The 14,524-nt window shown below is 51.3% G+C and overlaps 1 protein-coding gene across 1 annotated transcript; it reads right to left on the reverse strand.

The window, feature by feature from the left end:
- Window positions 1-208: 208 nt before the first annotated feature.
- SFTPB (surfactant protein B) lies at window positions 209-5,678 on the reverse strand. The gene is made up of 10 exons (XM_049784611.1): window positions 5,612-5,678; window positions 5,309-5,439; window positions 5,084-5,155; window positions 4,734-4,859; window positions 4,257-4,424; window positions 4,012-4,101; window positions 2,745-2,928; window positions 2,508-2,665; window positions 1,276-1,368; window positions 209-271 (listed from the first exon to the last, which is right to left on the reverse strand). Exons 1-10 carry the CDS (start codon window positions 5,676-5,678, stop codon window positions 209-211), a joined length of 1,152 nt encoding a protein of 383 aa, XP_049640568.1.
- Between the last annotated feature and the right edge of the window lie 8,846 nt (window positions 5,679-14,524).

Here is a 14,524-nt window from a genome sequence, read left to right on the forward strand (position 1 = left end):
CTTGGTCAGATGTGGATTTTGAGAGCAGAGAGCAGGACTGTAGGGTGAGGCTGCCGGGAGCCTGTGTACGTAACCTGGAGCCTGCTGGAGGATGATGCCGTTGGCATTGCCGGGGCCTCCTCATCCCCACCTGAGCCTTCACATGGGCAATATTCTCCTGCATCCCCAGGTGGGGCTGGGACTCACCTGAAGCGGCTGTTAGCTCTCCTCAGAAGTGGGGGCTCGGGATGCACTGGAGGGGGCTGAAGTTGGCCTCACACAGCCCCAGGGCCTGCCGCAGGGACAACCAGAGGCTGAGTCACCACTGGTCCCACTCCAACAACTCCCTGCTACCTGGGCTACCCCTAGAGCCATGGGCCTTCTGGGTAATCTTAGAGCAAGAGGGGGTGCTCACCCACTTTGTGCTCCCAGCAGCTACCGCTTATTGGGCAGCCCCCACACAAAGCTATTCCTTTCTCTTCTTTGCTGTCTCCTCCCTCCCTCCTTCCTTTCTTCTTTCCTGTTTATGGGCTACACCTGGCAGTGCTCCGGAATTACTCCTGAGTGTGCTCAAGAATCTCTTGGTGGGCTGGTGGACCTTATGTGGTATCAGGGATCAAATCTGGGACTGCAATGTGCAGTTTCATGCTCTGTTCATTTATTCTTTTGTTTTTGTTTTTTTGGGCCACACCCTGTGATGCTCAGGGGTTACTCCTGGCTATGCACTCAGAAATTGCTCCTGGCTTGGGGGACCATATGGGATGCCAAGGGATCGAACCGCGGTCCGTCCTAGGCTAGTGTGCAAAGCAGACGTCTTATGGCTTGCGCCACTGCTTCGGCCCCTGTTCATTTATTTTTAACACCTCTGAGGGTTTCTCTCTCTTTTTTTAGGGGTGGGGGGCCACACTCAACAGTGCTCAGGGGTCACTCCTGGCTGTCTGCTCAGAAATAGCTCCTGGTATGCACAGGTGACCATATGGGACACCGGGATTCGAACCAACCACCTTTGGTCCTGGATCGGCTGCTTGCAAGGCAAACACTGCTGTGCTATCTCTCTGGGCCCTGAGGGTTTCTCTTCTATATAGAAATGTGTGTGTGTGGGGGGGGGGGAGAGGGGGAAGTGTCTTAGTTGGGACCCCTGGGGTGTCTCAGGGTCCATTGGGGGTCTTGGTCAGGGCCTATAGGGGTCTCTGTCTGGGCCTGTGGGTGGTCTTGGTTGGGGTCTGTGGGGGCCTCAGGGCCTGTGGGGGGTTCTCAGTTGGGGCCCAGGGGTCTCTGAGGTGAGGGGAGGCGTACCTGGCAGGTGGTGCGGGCGTCCCATCCCTGGGTCAGCATGCTCTGCAGCTGGCCTGTGTGCTGCTCCACCAAGCGCTCCACAAAGCGATGGCACTGAGGGAGACAGAAAGGGCTGGAGGTCCCACTGAGCACAGCTCTCCTGTTTGACGGCCCAGTCACTTTGCTTCTCTGCTTCATTTTTTCCCACCACCAGGCAGCTGTTTTTTTTTTTTGTTTTGTTTTTGACTTTGACTTTGGTTTTGGGGGGGGTCACACCTCGGGTGCTTAGGGTTAACTTCTGGCTCTTCACTCAAGAATCACTCCTGACAGTCTAGGCCCTAGACTCTAGGGGAACTATATGAGGTGTTGGGGATCAAACTTGGCTACATCCCAGGCAAGCACCCTACCCTCTGTGCTATTATTCTGTTCCCTAGGGAAGGATTTTGGGGAATCTGAGGGCGTGAGGATATTTGGGCCCCACTCAGCAGTGTTATAGGGCCACTTTCAGTTCTGTGCTTGGAGGATCCTTCAATGCTGGGGAGCGAACTGGGGTCAGTGGAATGCAAGGCCAGGCCTTGGCCCTGTCCCAGCTCCCTGGCCCACAGGGGAGGTCTTGGAAGCCTGGGCAGGGCTGGAATTGGAGCTCCCTCTTCAGTTCTGAAAGGTGTATTTCTCCCTGCAGAGAATCCCAGGACAGCCTCTGAGGGCATCGGGATCCTGGGGGCAGGGGCAGCAACTGGCTTTGATGCACAGCCTGATGCTGTGGGCTTTTTCTATGGTGTAAACTCATCTCTGGGGACCAAACACTGCAGGGCAGTGGGCTGTAATGTGGCCTTGCAGGCATCTAGACTGAACTGGGAAAGCCTATCTGCTCTCTGCAGCCAGTCAGTATGTGGGAGGGAGCACTAACAGGTGAGTGGGGTATGCTCTGTCGTTAGTGAGAGGGAGCACTGAGCCAGCAGCCTTAGCCTCACAGAGAAACATCCCACAAACTCTGTGGCAACTTGGTCTGTCTAGGTGGCCCATGTCTCTCTCCTGCTGCTGGGTTCTGGGGTGGCACCTCCTGGAGCTCGGGGTCCTTGTGGCCTGGAGAGAGGCACTCTTATTCCTGTAGCAGGCTTCACCCTACATCAGGTCTCCAGGTGCCTTGTCCTGGAGGGCTCCTCAGGCGAAGGTCTGGCCACCTTCTGTCTCTCTCATTGCTCCACCACCTCCCTGAGCTCTTGCCCCAGCTACCCTGGCATGCCCCAAACCTGCAGCTGCTCCATCGGGGAACCCAAGCAGGCCTGGAGCATGGTCTGGGGCATGGTAGGCCCTGTGCTGTTTCCAGCCTTCGTGGCGAGCATGCAGAGGCGGCACTCAGAGTCTGGTGGCATCCACTCTTCCGGCAGGGATTCCGGCATGGCAAGGCCTGGAGAGGACATAGAGAGTGACCCTGCAGGTCGGGAGCATTCTGAGGTGTTGATGGGGTGAGGCCAGGGGAGGCTCACCTGTGCCGATACTGTCCTCACTGGAGCAGCGAAGAATGAGGCCACAGACCAGCCGGGGCAGCATCCGGCCCAGTAGCGCATCCAGCAGGAGGACTGTGTAGCGCTCAGCCAAGCACTGGCAGATGCCGCCCGCCACCAGGGGTACCACATGGCACACCTGGGACACGGTCAGGGCAAGCACACCCTGGAAGGGCCCAGAGAAGCAGGTGGGAGCTCCGGTCCAGCTCCTGGCACACCCAGGCTCAGTACCAGAGATCAGAGCAGGGACGATAATAATCTCCAGCACCCCAAGATATATTCCCAGCCCAGCACCCCAGGCAAGTAGCACTTCCATGTCAATCCCTGTCCTTACAGATGAAGATGAGCCTTTGTCCATCCTGAGACTCACCAGTGTTACTTTCTAGGTTTAGGAGCCAGACCCAGTTCTATTCCAGAGCTGTTTGCATTTCCTGGTGCAATAACCCTGCCTTCCCACTCCTGCCTGGGGCTCCTCAGCCCTCTGCCCTGGCCTTGGGAAGCCCTGGGAACCTTAGAGGGACCCGTGGGAAGAAAGGCATGGGGAGAGGCATGACCTTCTGGCCCCCTTCTCGACTCTGTTCACTCAAGCAGTGATTTGTCTGGGGCCCAAAGAGCCTAACCCATATTCAAATCTCTGGCACCTTCTGTGGTTCCCCTGAGCACCACCACAGCTTACTCCTGAGCATAGAGACAGGAATACCCCTTGAGCTCTGCTGAGTATGATCCTGGCCTCCCAAATGAAAGGAGACCCTGTTCCAGGCCTGCCTCACTGCTGGTCAGTGCTGAGAGATTGAGAAAGAAAAGGGCCCAGGATGGTGTTGGTAGGTTGGGGTGCCACCAGGCGGGTCCCAGGATGCCCTGCCCTGTACCATATAGGGGGTATCCTTGCTGTGATGGGCCCCTGCTTGGCTGCTGTCCACTCGGACCACTTTCAGACTAAGCAGTTCTGAGCCCTGGGGTCCTGGGGTCCCAGAAGCCTTAGTTTGGTACTGGCAGGGCTGGGGGCATCCATCTAGGAATGTTCTTTTGAGATAGTAAAACACTGTGCACTGTCATTGCAGGGCATACAAGGGTCTCTTGTTGCTGTTTTGGGGACCCCACAGTAACGAGTCCTCTGCACTGTTCCTGGCTCCAAGACCTAGTTTTGTCCATTGACTCTGACCTCATCCATTCAGCATGAGGCCTGCTGCCATGGGGTACTGGGTGGAGCTGTGGGGATCCTTCTGGGCTTGGGGTTCCCAAGACCTACCCTGGGAATCACAGCTTGAACCCTCTTGAGCAGAGTCTTGCAGAGCCAGCAGAAGGGGAGTGGGATGGGGAACTGGTGCTCTGTGAGATCCTGGGGGTGAGAGTTTGTAGGTCGCTGACCTGGACACGGCTAAGCTCTGTACCCCCCCCCCAAGAGCCCCTGCCCCCTCCCTCTCTCTCCTGGCCCTGTCCAGAATGGACCATGCATTTCTCCCCCTGTGCTGGGGGATGTGACAGGCCCCTCACCTGTGTGTACGGCCCTGTTCGGGTGCGGAGGGCCCCGGGGAATGAGGTCAAGACCAGATTGTCCAGCAGGGCCTTAGGCAGCTCCAACTCCTGTTCTGGCTCAGGGGACTTGAGCTCGGGGGGTTGGGGCTGGCATAGGCCTAGGTGCTCGCAGACAACCTGGGGGGTCTGGAACAGGGGAGGTGGTGAGGGTGACCGGCCTGCTTAGGAGTTGGGGCACTGACTTGGTGGGGCTGTGGGTCAGTGCTGGCATGGGAGGGAGTTCTGCACAAGCAGATGTGAGACAGGAGAGGGGCGAGGTGGGTGCATAGAAGGTGTGAGTATGTTTGTGTTTGTGGGAGGGGAGGGGTGAGTGTATTTGTGGGAAGGTGTGAATGTGAATGTCAGTGTTTGTCCTGGCAGTCTGGCGTGTGGCTTGTGTCGTCACAGGTGGGGGGCTGTGTGGGGCAGTTTAGGGGGGTGAGTCCAGGTGCTCACAACGTGGGTCTGGAAGTAGTTGATGACCATGGGGAAGTAGATGTCCAGTACACGGTGACACTGAGGCACGAGCAGCTTCACAGGGAATGCATCACACTCTCTCTTCAGGAACTTCTTCATCTTGTCCTAGAGCCAAAAGAGATGGGGACGGGGCGGTTTACCAGAGGCCACCGCTGCTACTAGAATTTCAGAAGTCTAGTGGCTGGCACCAGGCCTGCTCCCCTTCAGAAAGCTCTTATGGCCCGGCCAATTCCCGGGTCCTCCTGGCCTCTGTGCCTTGCCCAGTCCTGCAAACCACTTCCGCTCTTCCCGACTCTGGCCCTGCTGTGCCAGTTGCTCAGTGGCCTCACCTGGAACATGGACTCCTTGGCCATACTGATGAGGATTGGGACGATGGTCTTACACTCCAGACACAGATCATCCTAGGGGGGTCCAGGGGCACCTGAGTGGGGCACTGGCAGGGTGCAGGCTTTACCAGCCCTGCAGCCCAGCATACCCTCCAGTACCCACCCGCCCTTGCCTCCTCTGCCCCACCACATCCGGGTCTCCTCCTGTCTGTTCCCGGGGTTACTCACGGGTCCCGCATGTCCCCAAACTTCCTGCAGGCAATACCCCAGAGCCCTGCACTGCAAAGCTTGCTCCAGACTTTGGCACCAGAACTTGGGGCCATCAGTGCAAGTGGAAGGTGGCTGGGTGGTCCTGACAGCTGTAGTTTGGGACCAGAGCAAACTCAGGATGGATCCGGATTGCAGAAAATACCCCAGAGCTGCCCCAACCTCCAGGCTTTGGGAGACTCTGAGCTCTGCGGAACCCTCCAGGCTAGCACCTCAGGGTCCCTCAGGGAGCTGGATTGGGGGCACGGGCCAGAGGACACTCACCCGCGTCTGAGCCCTGGCAGAAGAGAACAGGCAGCAGCAGCCACAGTAACAGGCCTGGCTTGGACATGGTGTCTGCTCAGTCTGGACAAGGGCTTGGGGAGGGGCCCTTTTAGCGGGGGGGCGGGGGGCAGGGCGGGGCTGCCTCTGTGTTTGCCAAGGCCCTGGAGGGCCCTCCAGGCTCTGTCTGCCCCTTCCCAGCAAGGGCACTCCCAATGCCCCCCCCACCCCGCCCAGGTCCTGCCCCTCCCATCCTTGCACCCCCTGGAATGTGTCTCCCTCAGAACTGGGTACTTTTGGCCCTCCAAACCTCATACTCTCTCTCAGGGTTATAGGTGGGAAATAGGCAGGACCAGGTCAGGGATCGATTGTTCCCTCCTGGCACTCCCCCTTATCTCCCCTTTCTCCGGCTGCCTCCACTAGAGCAGTCTTCGAGCTTCGAGAGCTTCCGGCCTCTTCAACTAGGCTGAGCACCCTAAGCAGACCCTGGCCCCTTCTCCCCCCATTCACTCCTCGGTGTGGGCTTGGTTGCTATTAGTTACAGGTGTTTACATGCACCCTAGAAATCAAAACATCCATCAGAGCTGGAGCGAGCAGAGGACAGCTGTTACATGAGTAAAAGACCTGCCCATGATAGGAGGGACAGGACCAGCCCTCTGTGACCAGTTCATCTGGCCCCTGAGGAGCTTCTTCACACAGGTTCTTTGGCTGCAGTGCTCAGGGTGTGGGCAGGGTGATGACCCAGGGACACCCTAACAGTCACACAGGAGTTCTCGTCGTTTCTGTAACTTCAGTACATACAGATGCTTTCCTGGGATGTGGGCAGGAGTATGTGGAGGGGAGGGATGCAGCTCACCAGAGGTCACGGTCCCATCTCTGAGGGTGTGTGCCCGTGTGCCCATGTGTCTGTGTGTCTGTGTACCCATGTGTCCCATGTCCATATGCCAGTGTGTCTATGTGCCCATGTGCCTATGTGCCTGAGGCCAGGGACTCCCCTCAGGGCACTGAAATTGCAGGTGCAAGTGGCACATGAGGACTGCACCTGAGGGTGTGGTGGTGGGGATTGTGCAGGGCCACATACTGGGGTGTGTCTAGCATCCTGGGATGGTCTTGGGGGCAGGCTAGTCTGACAGCTGAGACAAATTCCCTTCCAGCTTGTCCCCCTTGAGGGCATCTCCCTTGAACCCAGCAGGCAGTTGTGCAAAGTAGTTTGATGGGGATTGGGATGTGGGGTGGAATGGGGTGTGGGGTGATGGTGATTGTGATCAGCTCTATGGCACCCCACCTGCTCTCACAAAGTTGGCTGTAAGGAAACACAACACAAACACTCCTAGCCACCAGGAGGTCCCATGTCAGGAAATGGTGACCTTGGAACCCCGACATTTTTTTGTTTGTTTTTTGTTTTTTTGGGCCACACCCATTTAATGCTCAGGGGTTACTCCTGGCTAAGCGCTCAGAAATCGCCCCTGGCTTGGGGAGACCATATGGGACGCAGGGGGATCGAACCACGGTCCATTCCTTGGCTAGCGCTTGCAAGGCAGAACCTTACCTCTAGCGCCACCTCACCAGCCCCGAACCCCAACATTTGTTTAGTGCTTTAGGACCATAAAGATTTGCTCCATGCTAGCTGACTGGGGGCTGTGCTTGTCAGGGTCACCTAAGGGTGCAGGCTGCTATCAACAGTGTCAATCACAACTGTCTTCTACATTGCTGCTACCATGCCAGGGAGAGAGGAAACTCCGACTTCACACTTCCTGGCCAAAGCTCCAGGGGAAAGGCAGACAGCTTGAGTGCGCTGCAATTCTACAATTGGCCGGAAGATGGAGAGCGAGAGCAAGGCGGAGGCAGTGACTAAGCAAGCGCTGACCACCTAACACCCTGGGGTCCAGTCTCTGCACCTCAAGTTTTACACCCCAACTGGTGTTGTTTGGCCTCTGGTGCTTGTCCTGGTTGATGGTGAGAAGAGAGCGTAGAATGGAGACAGTCTGACAGGCAGAGGAAGGAGCATCAGGAGAAAGGTCGCAAAGGCTGACCTGCCTGTTTTCCTCTGGCTGCCCCAGTGACAAGGGCTGATGGCAAACCTGGACCTCCATATGGAAAGACTTGGTTCTCACAGCACCGAGTCCCCATTTGTGTTTTCCTTCCTTCCTTCCTTCCTTCCTTCCTCTTCCTTCCTTCCTTCCTTCCTTCCTTCCTCCTTCCTTCCTTCCTTCCTTCCTTCCTTCCTTCCTTCCTTCCTCCCTCCCTCCTCCTCCCTCCCTCCTCCCTCCCTCCCTCCCTCTCTCTCTCTCCTCATCTCTCTCTCTCTCTCTCTCTTTCTTTCTTTCTTTCTTTCTTCTTTCTTTCTTTTTCTTCTTTTCTTTCTTTCTTTTCTTTCTTTCTTTCTTTTTCTTTCTTCTTCTTCCTTCTTCTCCTCCCTCCCTCCCTCCCTCCCTCTCTTTCTCTCTCTCTCTCTCTTTCTCTCTTTCTTTCTTTCTTTCTTTCTTTCTTTCTTTCTTTCTTTTCTTTTCTTTTTTCTTTCTTTCTTTCTTTCTTCTTTCTTTTTTCTTTCTCTTTCTTTCTATCTTTTTCTTTCTTTCTCTCTTCTTTCTTTTTTTCTTCTTCCTTCCTTCTCCTCCCTCCCTCCCTCCCTCCCTCTCTTCTCTCTCTCTCTTTCTCTTCTTTCTTTCTTTCTTTCTTTCTTTCTTTCTTCTTTCTTTGTCTTTCTTTCTTTCTTCTTTCTTTCTTTCTTTCTTTCTTTATTTCTTTCTTTCTTTCTTTCTTTCTTTCTTCTTTTTTTCTTCTTCTTCCTTTCTTCCTCCCTCCCTGCCTTCCCCTCCTTCCCTCCTTCCCTCCTTCCTTCCTTCCTTCCTTCCTTTCGTTTTTGGGTCACACCCAGTAGCATTCAGGGGTTACTCCTGACTCTGCATTTAGAAGTCACTCTTGGAAGGCCATGGGGGAGAACATATGGGATGCTGAGATTTGAACTACTGTTTGTCCTGAATAGGCTGCGTACAAAGCAAACGTCCTGCCACTGTGCTAGCTCTGCCCCTTCCCCATTTGTCTTTTCTTTCTTTTGTAAATTTTTTTTGGTTTCTGGGTCACACCTGGTAGTGCTCAGGGGTTACTCCTGGCTGCACTCAGAGAATCTATGGGATGCCGGGAATAGAACCCAGGTCTGATGTATGCAAGGCAAATACCCTATCCTCTGTGCTATTGCTTCAGGCCCCAATGGTTTTTATTGTTCTTGCTATTCACCCTTAGTTTTGTGATGTTGCTTCTTTCCTCTAGAACTGAACTCCCTCCCTCAGGGCAGTTCTGGGCTCTCTGCCTCCCTGGTTTTTCTGGGTGCAGCAGGTGTTCATTGCTACGTGCAGGATCAGGGGTGAGCTCCGGCTCTGAGGCTGGGACAGGCTGGGAGGAGCAACCGCTGTGGCTGAATGCGTGACAGAGTGCAATGCAGTTGAGGGTCTGTGGGAAAGAGAAACCTGCTTGCATGGGTCTCAGGGTTGTGGGCTCAGCGGGGAGCGGATCAGGGTTGCTGATTCAGTCCCTGGGGACTCTTGTCCAGGTTCTAAGGACAGTGTGTCCATGAACAAACAGAGTGAAGACACTTCAGTTAATGATGCAGGTTACCCTACAATAGGGAAGCCAGAAGACTTGGAGGGCCCCTCACCATTCCAGGATAAAACCTCATGGCTTTGGGGTCTCTGGAGGGCATAGGGTCCTGGCAAATATGCCTCAGGCGCAGATCAGTGGTTGTGCAGAGAAGGTAGCTGTAAGGTGAATCTAGGTAAAAGCCTAAACAAAGGTGTTCTGTTCCCTAACTTCTTTTGGTGTGTGTGTGTGTGTGTGTGTGTGTGTGTGTGTGTGTGTGTGTGTGTGTGAGAGAGAGAGAGAGAGAGAGAGAGAGAGAGAGAAAGAGAGAGAGAGAGAGGGAGGGAGAGAGAAGAGAGAGGAGAGAAAGAAGACAGAGAAGATAGAGAGGGGAGAGAGAGAGAGAGAGAGAGAGAGAGAGAGAGAGAGAGAGAGAGAGAGAGAGAGAACGAGCAGGCTGACTAGTTAATCTTTTGTCCGGTTAACCTTTTGACTGGCTTGGTGTTATTTCTCTGCCGCTACCCTGCTTCATCAGACTCTTCCACTTAAGGAGTTAGAAACACGATGCTTGGGGGGGGGGTCTCACCCAACTCGTGGATTTTTATTTATTTTTATTTTACAGATAGTGACCACCATAGCAGATCAGTGGCTGTGTATACAACTGAAGGACAAAGTACAGAGAATGTGAAGCCCTTTCTTTTTTTTGGGGGGGGGGGGGAAGTCCCAGCAGGATCTATAGTCTGGGATCTATTATTTGGTCACACTGTGTGAACTGTGTGGGCCTTACCAATGAAGTAGTTGGGCCCAGTGGTGCTGGGGCCACCAGGGCCACACCTGGTGGTCTTGAGGGCTGAAGTTGGGCCTCAGTCATGGGAGGCTCACACTGCTGCCTGCTGAGCTCTCTCTGAGCAGGCCTTGCACTGACCCACAGGGAGAGATAAGAAAAGGTGGGTGACCTCCTCCAAGTTTACATACAGATTGCTGTCTGGAAAAACCTGAGTTTACTTATTTATGTTTTTGAAGCTGAAATTTATGTGAAATCCTGGCAGGAAGTAAACCCAGCTTGCTGGTAATGGTTATTTGTTGATGGAATCATGTGTCAAATCATGTCAATCATTAGTCAAAGTCTCTGAACCTGAAGAAAGGAGAGATGGTAGCGGGCTAAGGCACTAGTCTGGCACTCAGCCCCCTATAGTTTCATCCTAGGCACCAGATAATGCCCCAGCATTACCAGGCATGACTACCAAGCAGAGTCAGGAATAGATCCTGAGCACAGTTGGATGAAGTTCCACTACCAGCACCCCCCTGCTGACCAAGTAAAAGGAAAAGAAAATGGGCCTTAAAAATGTGACAGAAAAGGGGGTCGGAGTGATAGCTCAGTGATAGGGTGTTTGCCTTGCACATGGCTGATCCAGGAAGAACCTTGGTTTGATCCCCAGTGTCCCATATGGTCCCCCAAACCAGGAGCAATATTTGAGCTCATCGCCAGGAGTAACTCCTGAGCGTCACTGGGTGTGACCCAAAAAACAAAACAAAACAAAATATTATAAAAAAAATTGTGACAAGAGGGGGTGGAGAGATAGCACGGAGGTAAGGCATTTGCCTTGATTGCAGAACAGTGGTTCGAATCCCAACATCCCATATGGTTCCTCGAGCCTGCCAGGAGCGATTTCAGAGCATAGAGCCAGGAGTAACCCCTGAGCACTGCCTGGTGTGACCCAAAAAATAAAACAAAACAAAAAATTGTGACAAGAAAGAAAGATGTTCCATTCTCAGACACTTTAGCCAATGGAAGCCTTGGGCAAGTGTGTGTGGATTGGGGTCCTGCCGGTTCTGTGCTGAGGCTGGCAGGGCTGGGCTGGACAGTGCTTCAGAACTTTCTAGAAGGATGGGGAACAAGAAGGGTTAGACCCTGGGAGGAGCCAGGGTCAGAGCCAGTGTGGAGATGCTACCACCAGCTGTGACACTGACACTGCTCAGCCTGGTCACTGCAACCACAGCCATAGAGAAGCGAGCAGAGGGCAGGGGCTTCGGAGGGCAGAGGCCAGGCCCCTCTTTCTGTGTCGGGAACCTGCAGAACAGGGCTGGGCAGTTGAGCTGAGGCACCTCCCTGAGAGCAACTGGTTTCCCCTGTATCACATGCTGCAGTGACTCAGCTCTGTGGTCAGGAGTGTCCTTAGCTCCATCGTGATAGTGAAGCAGAGGGTGGTGGTCAGTCAGCCTGTAGCACCACAGGACATCCGGGAATGTCTGTCCAGACACTAACCAGTCATGCCTGTCATTCCTCAATAGTCAGGAATGTTTCTGGGTTCACAGTGAACCCCAGAACCAACTGATGCATAAATGGTCTCTGTGCTTCTGTGACACTCTCTCTCTCTCTCTCTCTCTCTCTCTCTCTCTCTCTCTCTCTCACACACACACACACACACACACACACACACACACACACACCAGTGGTACTCAGGGCTTACTCCTTCTTGGGGGACCATATGGGGTATAAGGGAACAAACGCAAGAAAAGAGCCCCACTCACTGTATATCTCACCATCCCCTCTCCTTCCGCTTGAGTTCTTGGGGTGATTTGTTGTGGGCCACATTCCTTGCACTCTTGGTTGTGCTGTAGGATTGCACAACCTACAGGGAGGGGGTGGTGTCAGGAACTGAACTCCCTCACATTTTCAAGGGAGATACTTTGCCACTGAACAAACCCTTCTACCCCTAAACCAACATTCTTCTTTTATTTTTTTATTTAAACACTATGGTTATAAGGTTGTTCACAATACAATTTTTTTTAACAGATAAAGTTGTTCAGGATTGAGTTACAGTCAGACAATGTAACAATAACCTTCACCAGTGCACATTTCCCACCACCAATGTCCCTACTTTTCCTCTCATCCTCCCTGATCCTCTCTCCCCTTTTTGTCTCTGGGGCATATACTCTCTCTCTCTCTCTCTCTCTCTCTCTCTCTCTCTCTCTCTCTCTCTCTCTCTCTCTGTCTCTCTCTCTCTCCCTCTCCCTCCCTCTTCCCTTTTTTTTTCCTTTTAGGTACTTTGATTTGCAGTACAGTGCATATTTTCCACTGTCAAAGTCCTCAGTTTTCCTTCCACCCACCCTTCCTTGCCTGCTTCTGGGGCAGGTATTTTACTTCTCTCTCTCTCCCCCACACACTCTCTTTTCTCTCTCTTTTCTTTTTTGACACTGTGGTTTGCACTACTGTTAATGAAGGAGTGCCATGTTATTCTCCTGACTATGTTATTCTGTTTAGCACCCAGAAGAGCAGCCATTCTTTTTTTTTTTTTTTTTGCCTTTTGGCTTTTTGGGCCACTGTGATGCTCAGGAGTCACTCCTAGCTATGTGCTCAGAAATTGCTCCTGGCTTGGGGGATCATATGGGACGCTGGGGATTGAATCAAGGTCCCTCTTGGATTGGCCATGTGCAAGACAAACGCCTTACCTCTGTGCTGTCTCTCAGGCCCCTAAAGCAGCCATTCTTGAGTGCCTCTTCGTGGGCTGCTGAAATGGATCTGACAAAACCTTGGCTTTCTGATTCTTTCATCCTTTGTTTTCTCCTGGGGACTTTCTTGGCTGATAATCCTGTTTTATTTTAGTTGTAGTCCCATAACTTAACTTTTGGCTCCTGTTTTAAAATAATACAAATTGAATCATATGGGTTATAGTCTGCCTACTAGGTTTACTCCTTCCTTCCTTCCTTCCTTCCTTCCTTCCTTCCTTCCTTCCTTCCTTCCTTCCTTCCTTCCTTCCTTCCTTCCTTCCTTCCTTCCTTCCTTCCTTCCTTCCTTCCTTCCTTCCCTTCTTTCTTTCTTTCTTTCTTTCTTTCTTTCTTTCTTTCTTTCTTTCTTTCTTTCTTATTCTTCTTTCTTTCTTCCTTTCTTATAATATTTATTGTTATTTACATAACATTTATTGCGAGAATAAGATACATTTCCTTTATCCAGTCTTTTTTCCACTTCTGGCTATTGTGAATAAAGCTGCTATGAGTATTGACGTATAGATGTCTGAGTCCCTGTTTTCAACTCTCTTGGGCATATGCCGAGGAGCTTAACCATTGAGGCCATATGTCTGTAAACATTCCTGAATAGTCTTTGTAGGTAAATCTGCCTTCATCTAGCAAGAATGAATGAAGAGGTTGAGGTGACATACAGGAACAGAGGGCAAGAGTGAACGTGTCTCCCCGTGGAGAACCCTTTGTCCAGTGTCAGGGGCTTATTCCATTTTACAGTGTCACCAACAATGTTTGAAGTTGCTCCATGTTCTCCTAAGTCAGTGGTCGGCAAGCTGCGGCTCGAGAGCCACATGCGGCTCTTTATACTTTTGAATGCGGCTCTTCTGTGTGCCGGGCAGCCGCTCCAGGAGTCAGGACTCTGCTCCTAGCCTCTGTCAGTGCGCGCCCTGGGTGGCTCTCAAAATAAATTTCAATCGTGGCTTTGGCGAGATTTGGCTTAGTTAAAAAAAAAAAAGGTTGCCTACCATTGTGACCTAAGTGGTTGCTGGTGCCTATTTCCTCTTCTCTTGCATCAAATATTTAAAACAAGATCAATTTCTCACAATTGTTCATGTAAAAGTAATGAAATTGAGATATAATTGCTTGATATTATTTTAATTTTAGGTATTCACAGTAAGGATTTGATGTTTGTTTGTATTACAAAATGATCATCCTCATAAACCTAATTAACATCTCCCACACTTTTTGCTACAGATTTCATTTTAGTATAATTCTATTTTTATTAAAGCACATTAATTAAAGCACATACTTTAATTTGCATTTCAATAATTACATGAAATTATTTTAAATAGATCATAAAAATGTTATTATGGAAAACGTTAGTGTTACTATGACCAAAAGGAGAGTTTGACAGAATGAGAGTAGCATTTTAAATTTTGATTTAAATTTGAAATAGTATAATTTTTGGAGAGGACCACATCTGGCAGTGTTTCGTTCTTACTTCTGGCTCTGAATGCTCAGAGCCACATATGCACACACATATGTGTGCTGGATTGAACCCTGAACTGCCTGCAAAGTAAGCACCTAAGCACCATACCTTCATATGCTGTACTATTTTTCCTATCTGAGATCCAATGTAATTTAGAGGTATGCTATTGAGAATAAAAAAGACTAAATGAAAAGACACAAACATTATCATAACTTCTTAAAATGGAAGAACTATAGACTCTTCATTTTCTTTTTCCATATAAAACCACATTTTTAAATTCTTTTGATTCATCATTTAATTTTACATAGTTATATATAGGTTTAGGAAATTAAAGATTATATTATCCTTTGCTTTTGATAAATGTCCTAGACCTAGGTGCGCATATTCTC

The sequence above is a fragment of the Suncus etruscus genome, chromosome 12 (assembly GCF_024139225.1).
Source record: "Suncus etruscus isolate mSunEtr1 chromosome 12, mSunEtr1.pri.cur, whole genome shotgun sequence".
NCBI lineage: Eukaryota > Metazoa > Chordata > Mammalia > Eulipotyphla > Soricidae > Suncus > Suncus etruscus.